Raw genomic sequence first — 13,161 nt, 5'->3', positions numbered from 1 at the left:
AGGAGGAAAACCCTTCACCTGGAGGCATCAAGCTTCACAGATTAGACTCCCAGAACAGACACTTTTCAATGTAGACCTAAACCTTATTTAAAAGACAGTGATGCTTCAAGTCAGAGACCACAGGAGCCTGGCCTTTTACTACTTACTACATTCTCCCACCCAAAGCGGAGGCTGAGAAAAAGGATTTATGCAAAAGGATAAATCAGGCAATGAGGTTTTGGTGCCTCTCTGCAGAATTCCAGCAGCACGGGCCCGTCTTCAGCTCGCTCTCCTTGCGACACCTGCCACGGCTTCGCTGTGACCAGCACTGCACACAGCGGTGACGCTCACGGCATCCTGGAAGGGCAGCAAACACTTGACTACATTCCCTAAGTTGATTGTGTCTTCCAAATCGCTAGAAAAGCGGGACATAACACAGCCAGTCTCCTGGGTCTCCACCAAGATCGGATCCACTGCTGCTATTAAACAGCAGAGTGTGTGACATGCAAAGACTGGTCTCACCACAGACAGCTCTGAGGAGCAGAGAAGGAACAGGATCAAGCGATTTCCAAATAGTGGTATCTGGTTTTTGGGAGCTAGGAATTCCCTCTCTAAGGCTCACACTGTGACCATCTTCTGCCTGCTGTTATGTGACTCAAGACATTGCAGATATGAATAGAAGGCCCTGGAACCCCTTCAAGTCAATAATTTTGATTTTGGATGTGTGTACTGTGCTGGAATCACAACAGCTCTGTTTGCGGCTGACACTGTTGCATAAGCAGCATCTCAGCTGACACCCTTTTCAGGCTAAACACTTCATTAAAACTGCTCAAGATATAGGTTATGTCAAAACTAAAACAATCCCATCAATCTAAAAAGCATTAAATACAGAAACACATTAGGTGCATACGTAGCCAAACACACCCTCGAATTACACCTTACTGCTTCCTAAGCTCAGCCCTTTCTCTAGCAAGGTGCTGGGGGCCTTTTACAGAGGACTTGAACCTCCTACCACAGAAATCCACGACCCAACGCTTTCAAAAGCCACGTGCTGCACACCTAAAAATACCTTTGACAGACTCCAAATGCCAAAGCCACCACCTTCACACAGCGATTTGTGACACAACAAACAAGGAAGATCCTCAGTTCAACTGCTGCTGCCACAACTCACTGCAACAAACCTCTTCCTCCTGTTCCTCTTACTTAGGCCAGTGAGCTCCCGATCTCTTGGAAGATTTTATCAGACACTCAAAATACTACATAAAGAACAGGAAAAATGCGAGGAGGGAGAAAATTTATTATTTTCTGAATATTATCACCAAAAGGAAGAAAAGCGCTAAAAAGCGTCTCTGAGCAGAGCACTGATACTGCTATTGTGTCTCAAAACAGCGAACCTTTAACGCTGAGCAAAACGGAGGAGACAAATCCAGCAGCTACGGACTGATGGTCAGTCCAGGGTACCAGCCAAACATGGAAACACATAGCAACCACCACTGAAAGGCAGCAACTTCTAAGCACTTCTGTTTTCATAACACTCTCCAAAACCACGGCGAAGCCCCACTTTGTGCAGTATCTGGAATGACGTCTGACGATTTTTCAAATATTAAAGAGTCACTATAAAAAGTTGCTGTTACTCAGAGATACTCGAGCAGATTTCAAATTAGAAAGCGGATTCTAGCACATTATTTCTTTCACTGAGTAACGTTTTCCCCAGTAGCATAATTGGGACTGTGACGCTTGTCAAAGCAAGGCAGTGCTTATTAGTAAAAAGTGATCTTTTAAATTTTGAAGCCCCCAAACACCTGCTTGGATAATAACAGGTGCTGGCTCAGCTGGGAGGGGTTAACCACAACACAGCACTCCAGAATTTATTTCTTTGATTATGCATATGTTAATCTTGCAGGTAGGAAACATCAATAAAACAAGGAAAAAAGTGTATGTATATTTTTCAGTAATATTTACCAGTCATGCTGCTGTCTCTGTTTATCCCGTTATGAAGTTTACAGTGAACAAATGCTGCATCAAATAACCACGATCCAAAGAGGTTCAAGATGCTGTTAACCTTTGGCCTGCGAGGGGCTGGTAGTGGCCGTGGCTCGGAACTTGTCTGGTTTGGGCTAGAGAGCGGAGAAGTGGAGGAGGGCTGGTGCTGCACCTTTGACGCGTGTGCAGTCGTTACCTGTTGGAACAGAAGAACAGATCAGCTCCTGTGTCCTGGGTTTGTTAAAAACAAGTTTCTCTTTTAGTGAATTTGCCTGTCAGCTAAAGCTTCATATCAGCTGCATTTTCCTGGAGAACCAGATACATGTTTTGGTAAACATAGCAATGGAATGTGAAGTTATTGCTAAGCACGGATGGACATCTCGCGAGAGGGGCAACGAGAAACAGGTGACCAAGGAAATGACCGACTGTGTATAACATTCCATTCACGTGAATACTTCATATAAAAGTGGGAGATCATGAGGATCTGGTCCCTTTTTCCTTATGGCGACATCAGGAGAGGACCTTGCGAGTCGTCCCTGCAAACTGAGGCCAGTGACAGACTGAATCCAGCTCCGGTTGGCTGCAGAGTCCAGTCCAGGACTTCGGGTGCCGGCTCTGCAGTTGCTGGGACTTTCAAGATTGGGTTTGTATATTTTGTATTATTTTCTCTATTCTTATTAATAGCATTAGTAAAACATTTTTAATTTTACCAACTCTTCTCTCTGTCCTTCTTTCCCTCCCAATCGCCTGTGCTGAGTGGGATGGGGGGAGAGGGAGGGGCTGAAGGGGGAAGGAAGGGGAGAGGGGGTTAACAATACATCTGCCAGGGTTTGATTGTCACCCCACAATCAGAACCCTCGACATCCTAGAAGCAAGGAAATTGCATTCTCTAACCGAGGAAACTACCCAAAGGGTAAACTACTCAGCTGCAGAATATGGAACCTTACAGTGCTGGTTTTCATGGTTGCTTTATTCACAGTCACTGCCCGATGCCGCCGGTTGTGGGGCGGGGTGGTGTTGATCACGGTGTTCTGGGGCATGCTGAGCCGGTTGACCGGCGTGGGCGGCGCGCTGTCCGAGCGGGGCCGGGAAATGCCTGCAGGTGAACAGCGAGAACTCAGCGTGAATTCCACGGGCCCAGACCCAGCAGTCCTGTCAGTGAGAACCTTCTGTACACGGCAAATGATGAAAATCCACCAAAGAACCCCACACCTTAAGAACGTGAGTCATGGCACCATATTCAGGGGCAGGCAGAGGGAAAGGGCCAAGGCTCGTTTGCCAAAGCCAATTAACAGCTCACTCCTGCTAAAACTCGGACGCCTCTCACCTTTGCCTTTCCCGACCGTACCTCCTGTGCCCGGCTCCAAAACATCTCAGATGCCTGACCCTTCGAAGCCAACTTAGTTCACTCACTGAAATCAGATGAAACCCAAACACCAGGGAGTTCTTTGCTGGTTTTGTGATCTGAATCATCTCCTGAACAGTCAAATACTAAGTCAGTACAGGAGATGGGGTAAGAAAGCAGAGCAAGCTATAATTTTCCTGGCAGCAGCAGGACATTAGTTCAATCCTCACTCAGTTTCAGGTAAATACTCGTGGTGTACAAAGCTACTTTTCCCAGTCAGAATCAGAAGCAACAAGCCACCTGCAAAGCTTGAAGCGACAAACGCCACTTCTTCCCATCCCAATGAATACCACCAGCCTTGCATCCCGTTGGAAAAATTAAGAGTAGAATTGCAGCGTGGTTGAAGATGTGTGGGTAGGAGCAGAGGAAACGGCCTCAAGTTGCACCAGGGGAGGCTGAGGTTGGATGTGGGAGCAATTTCTTCCCCAAAGGGCTGTGGGGCATTGGAACAGGCTGCCCAGGGCAGTGCTGGAGTCACCGGCCCTGGAGGGCTGGACAGACAGACATGAGGTTCTCAGGACATGGTTTGGTGGACTTGGCACTGTTGGGTCAATTATTGGACTCGATCTTAAAGGTCTTTTCCAACCAAGTGATTCTACGATTCTATAAGATTTGACACAAAATTTTATTCTTAACCACTGTAATTAAAGCACACAAGCACTTTCTGTAACACACCACAAAAACAGCTCCTGCTACAGCATTAGTGCTGCATTCCGTGCGGAGGGCAGAGTGTGTACCATGAAACGTACTGGTTTGGTACACTGTTTTGGCAAAGAGGATGCGGTATTTTGCCAAATGCGCACATAAAGCAGGTGCATATCAGGGAGGGCAAGATAAAAACCACAGGCTTTGGCATTTAGGGTAGAAGACAACGAGTTCTCCCGTTAGCCTCAGCTGAGCGGGTCCGTCCTGCGGCTCCAACTCCTGCCTGAGCACTCCCACATCCACACCTACAGCTGGGATTAACTTCATTGCGAGCTGTCCTGTGCCCGAACACACCGTGCTCTGCCATCTCCGTCTCTGAACTCAGGTGGGCCAGCATCTTGCACACGAGATCTTCACAAGTCTGAAGTCTCCGACTCAACATCCCATCGAGAGCCCATATACACAGCAAGGCTGCTGGCAGGAGGGCTGGGCTGGCGGGGCCCAGAGCCGTGCACCACAGCGCGGAACAACCCAACCAGGGCACCGTCACAGCCCAACCCCGGTACAATCACACCCCAACCGGGGCACCGTCACAGCCCAACCCAGGTACAATCACACCCCAACCGGGGCACCGTCACAGCCCAACCCAGGTACAATCACACCCCAACTGGGGCACCATCACAGCCCAACCCCGGTACAATCACACCCCAACTGGGGCACCGTCACAGCCCAACCCTGGTACAATCACACCCCAACCGGGGCACCGTCACAGCCCAACCCAGGTACAATCACACCCCAACTGGGGCACCATCACAGCCCAACCCCGGTACAATCACACCCCAACTGGGGCACCGTCACAGCCCAACCCAGGTACAATCACAGCCCCACCTCACCCAGGGAAGGGGCGCAGGGATCCCTGCTGCCCATGGGGTCTCACGCAGCACACACAGAGCACAAAAAGGTCCAGCGCACCATTACTGGGTTGAAAGTCTCCGATAAATCCCCAGAGCACCCGTGGGGCGCAGGACTCGCTCCTCCCCCCTGCTCAGCGTCTCCTCTGCAACACGTCCCCTCGCAAATCGTACATTGCAAACTACCTTCTTCACTGAAAATTAACTAACTACACTTTCACAAAAACCTGGCATATAGCACGTTTTGCTTCAATACATACGATATTTAATATTTGGGGTTTTTTTTTGTTTGCTTTTTAAAAAAAAAAATTAATTTAGCTTGGACAGCCAGTAAAAGCCACTTCAGAGGAACACCTACCAATGATCAGTTTTTAATTGATCAGATTTAATTATTGTTGCAGTGCAGACTGCCATATCCTGTTATCATTGGTAGGAAGAGAGAGTTTGACAGAGTAACACAAGGAGATTGGTTTTGTAAGGTTAGGCCATACATTGCCTATATACAATCCTCCTTTAACAAATTATTATATTATTTGACAGCCTACTGAATATTTTAAATCTCACACCTGGCATTAGGAAAACACAATCAAAGTTCCTTAAAATCGGTAGCAAGACATTTGGAAGAACACGGTGGACACAACAGGTTTCAAAATTCAATATCACAGCTTAAGAAAAGTGACCATTTGGTCTTTTACATCACTTCCTAACTTTTTAAACAAAGCTATTTCTACGAAAGTGAAATCTATAGTGACAAAAACTTGTTTGCAGGGGGGAATACAGTACCAATAAATCTTCTCCTTGAAGTATTTTTTACAGAAACACAGAACATATTTCTAGTAAAAACGATAAGTCAGAAAAACAGGAGGATCTTAAGGTGCTTAAAAGGATTAAGCCATTCAGGTATTCCAAAAAATAACATGTAAAAGCTGACGGTCTCATTCCACATGTGTTTCTGAACACGTTTTACTCATTGTCCTGGGTTTGTTAAAAACCAAGTTTCTCTTTTAGTGAATTTGCCTGTCAGCTGAAGCTTCATATCAGCTGCATTTTCCTGGAGAACCAGATACATGTTTTGGTAAACATAGCAATGGAATGTGAAGTTATTGATAAGCATGGATGGACATCTCGGGAGAGGGGCAACAAGAAACAGGTGACCAAGAAACTGACCAACTGAGTATACCATCCCATTCACGTGAATACTTCATATAAAAGTGGGAGATAACGAGGATCTGGTCCCTTTTCCTTATGGCGACATTAGGAGAGGACCTTGCGAGTCATCCCTGCGAACTGAGGCCAGTGACAGACTGAATCCAGCTCCGGTTGGCTGCAGAGTCCAGTCCAGGACTTCGGGTGCCGGCTCTGCAGTTGCTGGGACTTTCAAGATTGGTTTTGTATATTTTGTATTATTTTCTCTATTTTATCAGTAGCATTAGTAAAACATTTTTAATGTTTCCAACTCTCTTCTCTCTGTCCTTCTTTCCCTCCCAATCACCTGTGCTGAGTGGGAAGGGGGGAGAGGGAGGGGCAAAAGGGAAGAAGTGGCGGGGGAGAGGAGGTTAACAATACATCTGCCAGGGTTTGATTGTCACCCCACAATCTAAACCCTCGACACGCATGTGCTCAAGTCTCCTGCAGTCTTGTATCAGCTCACACTTCTGGCCCGTGACGACATTTGTTTGCAAACATCTAAGCAAAGAAGCAGTAGGAGACAGACAGCTCTAAGAGTTCACAACAGCACCTTCTCCCTGAAGCATAGCTGATAATACCGCTTTAGATTTCAGGTGCTGGTACTCAAAACGAGCCAGTGCTCCCAAACCTCACCCAAATTTGAGCCACTGGGTTCGCAGCAGACCCGAAGAAACGCAGCTTTTCTCCTCCACAGCACCACTCACCCACCTACCGCACAACAAGTGAAACCGGCGCTCGCGGTGTGAGCTGGTGACAGTCAAACTCAGACCCCTACAAAAAGCGGCACTGCAGGCGGGTGCCGCCACAACACGCACAGCAGAGCGGGCGGTGCTCACAGCACGCCGAAGGAAACACCTGCGGTGCCCAGCGGACACAGAGAAAGCAGCCTTGTTTGGGGAAGAGATGGCTGCGTTTATTTTAGACTTCAGATTGATTTATTTGCTTTGCATTTGACACTAAGGCCATCTGCATCTTTGGCGTTTAAAATGTTTGTGTTTAAAACGTGGAGAAAAAGACTGTACAGCAGAGAGACTTCAGCTGGGGGTAACCGTGTTGTAGGCCAAAGGGAATGTAACTGAGAAGCAGGGCTATTCAGGATTAAGGTGCTTATATGGAAATATGAAAAACTAGGTTATTGATGTGTCATAACATTCCTGTGTGACCTTAGCAATCCACAGGCCAAGTTTTGTAAAGAATGTGAGGCAGATAACTCCTAATTTTCATATATAATTAGTTATAAAACTAATACAGTGTGTGGCTACTGCTATATGTTTAATTATCTTCATTCATGACTGCTTGTCAAGTATGAGTTTCAAGTGTTAGCATTAAATACACCTTAACTTTAAGTCCCAATCCTGCAAATATTCTTTAGCACTTGCTGTCATGAGTATGTCATTGCCTAGAAGAAAACATTAACTTCCATGGAGTTACTAATGGTATTGAGTGCTATCATAGAAGGAAATGTTTTTGGAGTTTTTACTTTAGTTCCTATTGTGTATGCAGATGGTCATTTAAAAGCAACCCGAGGTCCCTCTCCTATCCATTCCAGGATATACTTGCAAGTGATAAATTGTTATCGCTGTATTTAGGGAGAGGACAGATTTAAAGAGAATAAAATAATGATTAAGTTACCATTCCCAGCTACCCACAGGTTAGACAAAAGCATTACCTAGGAATGCATCCACTAAACAGCTGATCCCACGCATGGCACGGAAGAATATCTGAGGCAGATGTTTAAGGCAGGGGTACTGATTCAGTTCTTGAGTCATCCCACTCACATTCAGAAACTGCTCCTGAAATTTGGGGGTAGAGCTAATAATGGCTGGGTTACTCAAATCCACAGGATTACTGCACACAAAAAGAGCAAAATCGGGTTTAGTCAGTGCAAGAAGAGCTGTTTGGATTTTAAAAATACCTATAGACACAACAGTTCAAAGCATTTCAATAACACCACAAAACAGCATCCAATGTCAATATATTTTAGGCTGTTACTCCATCCCAGGAAGGCAATTTTCACTTCCTGGGTTGGCGCTACTTAATTGTCTTCATTTCAAACATCACCCAAATACAACCAATAATTTTATTAAGATCCTATGAACTAGAGCATACATTTAACAGAATAATCTTACCAATTAGTATCAATTAGTATCAATTACTAACGAGGTCTTCTGAACTAAGTTTAAGAGGTCCTTATATTGTTAAAATTATCCTCCAAAGGTAAGAAATTCATTAAAAATTGCCAGCAAACAGTGAAAGGGAGTGGCTTTGAAGAGCACAGTAACCTGTGACATTACTTGTGACATTTTGGAAAAGTACCATGGATGGTAAAATTAACTGTACAGCTTTGTCCATAACAACAAGAAGATACACCCATTTTAAAAATAATCTTCTGTAGACACCCTGGAGAATAAATGGAAGCCATATACATCTCTCAGAGCTATTGTTCTGCTCTTCCTGTTTGCTGCCTCAGAGAAAGAAAATTGCATTGAAGTCTTGTTTTCAGATCCTCCAAAATGCCAAACAACTAAAAGCTTTTTAATTAAATGAATTGGTTTATGTTCTGAAAGAGTCAGAGAGTTCAAAGTTGAACAGCCCCTGAACTGCTGCCGGCACTGCTACAATGAGACTCTGCATTTGCATCTATTCAGGTGTTTAATTTGAGCAATCCCCACTGAAATTGTACATTTGTCATGCAAATTTATAGAAATGATGCAAGGATACGAGCAATGCATGGCTGTAATTACAATACCTCAGCATATGTAAAAAGCGAAACCAAGTTTGTGCAACGCACTCATTATCCATTTCAGGAGGAATCAGACCAGCGTCTTCATCGGGGATTTTAAATGGAGGAAATGAAGGTCCATATGTAAAACGCAGCAATCTAGAAAGAAAGTCAGACAGATCTGTTGTTCAGTTAATACTTCTCAGAGATCTAACAGTGCTTCTGAGCCTCAGCAGACCACAGGCAAACACACCAGCAACGTGTTTTCCCAGACATCTCCATTTTAGACAGTCATCGAGCCCTCTGAAAGCTTCGAAGGGTCCAACACGCCTTGGAGCCCACCCAGAGCTCCCACCACAGCCCAGAGCTGCTGAGGCTCAACACCCCCCAGCAGCGCCAGCTGTTCAGGTGCAGGGGTGGGGGGAGTACCAATTAACACCAGTACACACCTGACACAGGATCATAGAATCATAGAATCATTTCAGTTGGAAAAGATCCTCAGGATCACAGAATCACAGAATCGACTGGGTTGGAAAAGACCTCAGAGATCATCGAGTCCAACCCTTGGTCCAACTCCAGTCCATTGACTAGATCATGGCACTAAGTGTCATGTCCAATCTCAGTTTAAAAACCTCCAGGGACGGCGAGTCCAGCACCTCCCTGGGCAGCCATTCCAATGCCTGACCACTCTCTCTGCACATAATTGCTTTCTAATATCCAGCCTCAATTTCCCCTGGCAGAGTTGAAGCCCATGGCCCCTTGTCCTATTGCTGATGCCTGGGAGAAGAGACCAATCCCCACCTGGCTAGAACTGCCCTTCAGGTAGTTCTAGAGAGTGCTGAGCTCAGCTCTAAGCCTCCTCTTCTCCAGACTAAACAAGCCCAGCTCCCTCAGCCTCTCCCCATAGGGCTTGTGCTCAAGTCCCTTCACCAGTCGTGTTGCTCTTCTCTGGACCCGCTCCAGCACTTCAATCTCTTTCCTGACCTGAGGGGCCCAGAACTGAACACAATACTCCAGGTGTGGCCTCCCCAGTGCAGAGTACAGGGGAAGGATCACTGCCCTTGTCCTGCTGACCACGCTGGTTTGGATACAGGACAGGACACCATTGGCCTTCTTGGCCACCTGGGCACACTGATGGCTCATGTTGAGCTTCCTGTCCATTAGTCCCCCAGGTCCCTTTCTGTCTGACTGCTCTCCAGCCACTCTGTGCCCAGCCTGGAGCGCTGCAGGGGGTTGTTGTGGCCAAAGGGCAGGACCCGGCACTTGGCCTTATTGAACTTCATCCCATTGGAATCAGCCCATTTTTCCAGTCTGTCCAGATCCCTCTGCAGAGCCCTCCTGCCTTCCAGCAGGTCCACACTCCCTCCCAACTTGGTGTCATCAGCAAATTTGCTGATGATGGTCTCAATCCCTTCATCCAAATCATCAATAAAGATGTTAAATAGGACTGGACCCAACACCGACCCCTGGGGAACACCACTAGTGACCGGCCGCCAGCTGGATGCAGCCCCATTCACCAGCACTCTGGGCCAGGCCCTCCAGCCAGTTCTTAACCCAGCAGAGAGTGCACTTGTCCAAGCCATGGGCTACCAGCTTTTGCAGGAGTATATTATGGGAGACAGTGTCAAAGGCCTTGCTGAAGTCCAGATAGACCACATCCACGGCTTTCCCCTCATCCACCAGGTGAGTTACCTGATCATAAAAGGAGATCAGGTTGGTCAGACAGGACCTGCCTCTCCTAAACCCATGCTGGCTGGGTCTGATCCCTTGTCCATCCTGAAGGTGCTGTGTGATTCCATTCAGGATGATCTGCTCCATAACCCTGCCAGGCACCGAGGTCAGGCTGACAGGCCTGTTGGATCAAAGAGTCCAACCATAAACTAACTCATCTCCATGTCTATTCAACCCCTCCAGGGATGGTGACTCCAGCACTGCCATGGGCAGCCTGTTCCAATGCCCCACAGCCCTTTGGGGAAGAAATTGTTCCCCACATCCAACCTCAACCTCCCCTGGTGCAACTTGAGGCTGTTTCCTCTGCTCCTGGCGCTTGTTCCTGGGGAGCAGAGCCCGACCCCCCTGGCTCCAAGCTCCTTTCAGGCAGTTGAGAGATCAGAAGGTCTCCCCTCAGCTCCTGTTCTCCAGCTGAACCCCCCAGGTCCCTCAGCCGCTCCATCACACTTGTGCTCCAGCCCCTCACCATCCATCTCCCGTGTGAGGAAAGGCTGAGGGAGCTGGGGCTCTGGAGCTGGACAAGAGGACACTGAGGGGGGACTCATTCATGGGGATCAAGATGGAAAGGGGGAGTGTCAGGAGGATGGAGCCAGGCTCTTCTGGGTGACAACCAGTGACAGGACAAGGGGCAATGGGTGCAAACTGGAACACAGGAGGTTCCACTTGAATATGAGAAGAAACTTGTTCCTGGTGAGGGTGGCAGAGCCTGGCCCAGGCTGCCCAGGGGGGTTGTGGAGTCTCCTTCTGTGCAGACATTCCAACCCGCCTGGACACCTTCCTGTGTAACCTCAGCTGGGTGTTCCTGCTCCATGGGGGGATTGCACTGGATGAGCTTTCCAGGGCCCTTCAACCCCTGACATTCTGGGATTCTGTGATCCCTGCTCTGCACAGACTGCACCGCGGCACAGCTCTGCCCTTAGGGGCTGCAAGAAATGAGAATTGCAAGGAACATGGCTGAATCTGGACTGAGATTTGGGACATTTTCAAGAACAACTGAAAAACAGAAAGAAATTGTAATCCACACATCCGAGGCAGTTCAAATCGACTTCAAGCACCTCAGATGGGTAAAAGCAGTATCTACTGGTGGGGCAACACAAGACAGACCCGCCTTTCAGCCTGCTATGGAGTCATAGCCGTGGATGCAGATTAACACTGCATTTGTGTACAGATTTCCAAACATAATTTTCTCCATAAGTTGAGATGTTCACTTTCAGCTTATTGCTAATAACCCAGTTGAGAAAACTGTTGACTAAAACAACACTAACTGTTAAGCTGGAGCTTCAATGAAGTATTAAAAGTGCAGCTAAAAATACCACTGAACTTAAAGCGAGCCCCAGAGGAGTCCAGCTTTCTATGTATTAGGCGTCAACCAAAATTATTGAACACTGACTCCAACATCACAGAAGACCTGCAAATCACTACACATCAACACAACTGTTAGTCAACAGCGGAAGGTGAAGCGTGGGTATTGTGCATGGAGCACAACACCAATGTGCGTTTTGAGGCAGAGCTGTTCTTTTCAGATCAGTGAATCATAAAATCTTTTCCGTTATGCAACGCTGCATCTAATGAACTAAAAATAGCTAAAGAAATAGCGTGGGAAACAGGCAGAACTTGTATTGCAGTTTTATTTCCCACAGGTTTTACAAGTAGCTGCATAACCTGCAAAAATCTATCCCGCTTGGAATTTCGACAAGTAATTCAAAAGCAGAAGTTTCTGAGTGAAAACAAACCCCTGCAGAACAGCCTACTCTTGAATTTTTCACAGTGCAGCAATTTGAATATGGCTTTGAACTGTCATCAAAACAGTTACTGAAGTCTCAGGAGACCCAGACCCCTGCTCCTCACCAATTAACTGACATATTTCCTCCGAGAGGCTGAGATCTGTCCTGAAAGACTTCACAGAGCCCACAGAATCACAGAATCCCAGAGTGTCAGGGGTTGGAAGGGACCTGGAAAGCTCATCCAGTGCAATCCCCCCATGGAGCAGGAACACCCAGATGAGGTTACACAGGAAGGTGTCCAGGCGGGTTGGAATGTCTGCAGAGAAGGAGACTCCACAACCCCCCTGGGCAGCCTGGGCCAGGCTCTGCCACCCTCACCGGGAAGAAGTTTCTTCTCATATTCAAGTGGAACCTCCTGTGTTCCAGTTTGCACCCACTGCCCCTTTTCCTGTCATTGGTTGTCACCCAGAAGAGCCTGGCTCCATCCTCCTGACACTCCCCCTTTCCATCTTGATCCCCATGAATGAGTCCCCCCTCAGTGTCCTCTTGTCCAGCTCCAGAGCCCCAGCTCCCTCAGCCTTTCCTCACACGGGAGATGCTCCACTCCCTTCAGCATCTTGGTGGCTGCGCTGGACTCTCTCCAGCAGTTCCCTGTCCTGCTGGAACTGAGGGGCCACAACTGGACACAAGATTCCAGGTGTGGTCTCCCCAGGGCAGAGCAGAGGGGCAGGAGAACCTCTCTGACCTACTGACCACCCTCTTCTAACCCACCCCAGGTACCATTGGCTTCCTGGCCACAAGGGCCCACTGCTGGCTCATGGTCATCCTGCTGTCCCCAGGATCCTACGCTGCTCTCTAATAGGTCACTCCCCA

General features: G+C 47.5%; 1 protein-coding gene across 6 annotated transcripts in view; it reads right to left on the bottom strand.

The window, feature by feature from the left end:
* RALGAPB (Ral GTPase activating protein non-catalytic subunit beta) overlaps positions 1-13,161 on the bottom strand; it is a 72,377-nt gene that overhangs the window by 43,483 nt on the left and 15,733 nt on the right. For 5 of the 6 annotated variants that reach the window (XR_014185404.1, XM_082065413.1, XM_082065414.1 and 2 more), the window contains exons 6-9: positions 8,861-8,992; positions 7,781-7,959; positions 2,910-3,058; positions 1,942-2,158 (exon numbers count right to left, since the gene is read on the bottom strand). Coding sequence is in view for 5 of the 6 variants with exons in the window: in XM_082065413.1 (XP_081921539.1) it covers positions 1,942-2,158; positions 2,910-3,058; positions 7,781-7,959; positions 8,861-8,992 (677 nt within the window). In the remaining variant the exon portion in view is untranslated. The remainder of the gene's footprint in view (positions 1-1,941; positions 2,159-2,909; positions 3,059-7,780; positions 7,960-8,860; positions 8,993-13,161) is intronic. The other variant, XM_082065416.1, reaches the window with a different exon arrangement.

The sequence above is a fragment of the Streptopelia decaocto genome, assembly GCF_964273445.1.
Source record: "Streptopelia decaocto genome assembly, chromosome: 14".
Lineage (NCBI taxonomy): Eukaryota > Metazoa > Chordata > Aves > Columbiformes > Columbidae > Streptopelia > Streptopelia decaocto.
The sequence above is the reverse complement of the archived record's forward strand: the minus strand, read 5'-3'. Positions and strand labels throughout refer to the sequence as shown.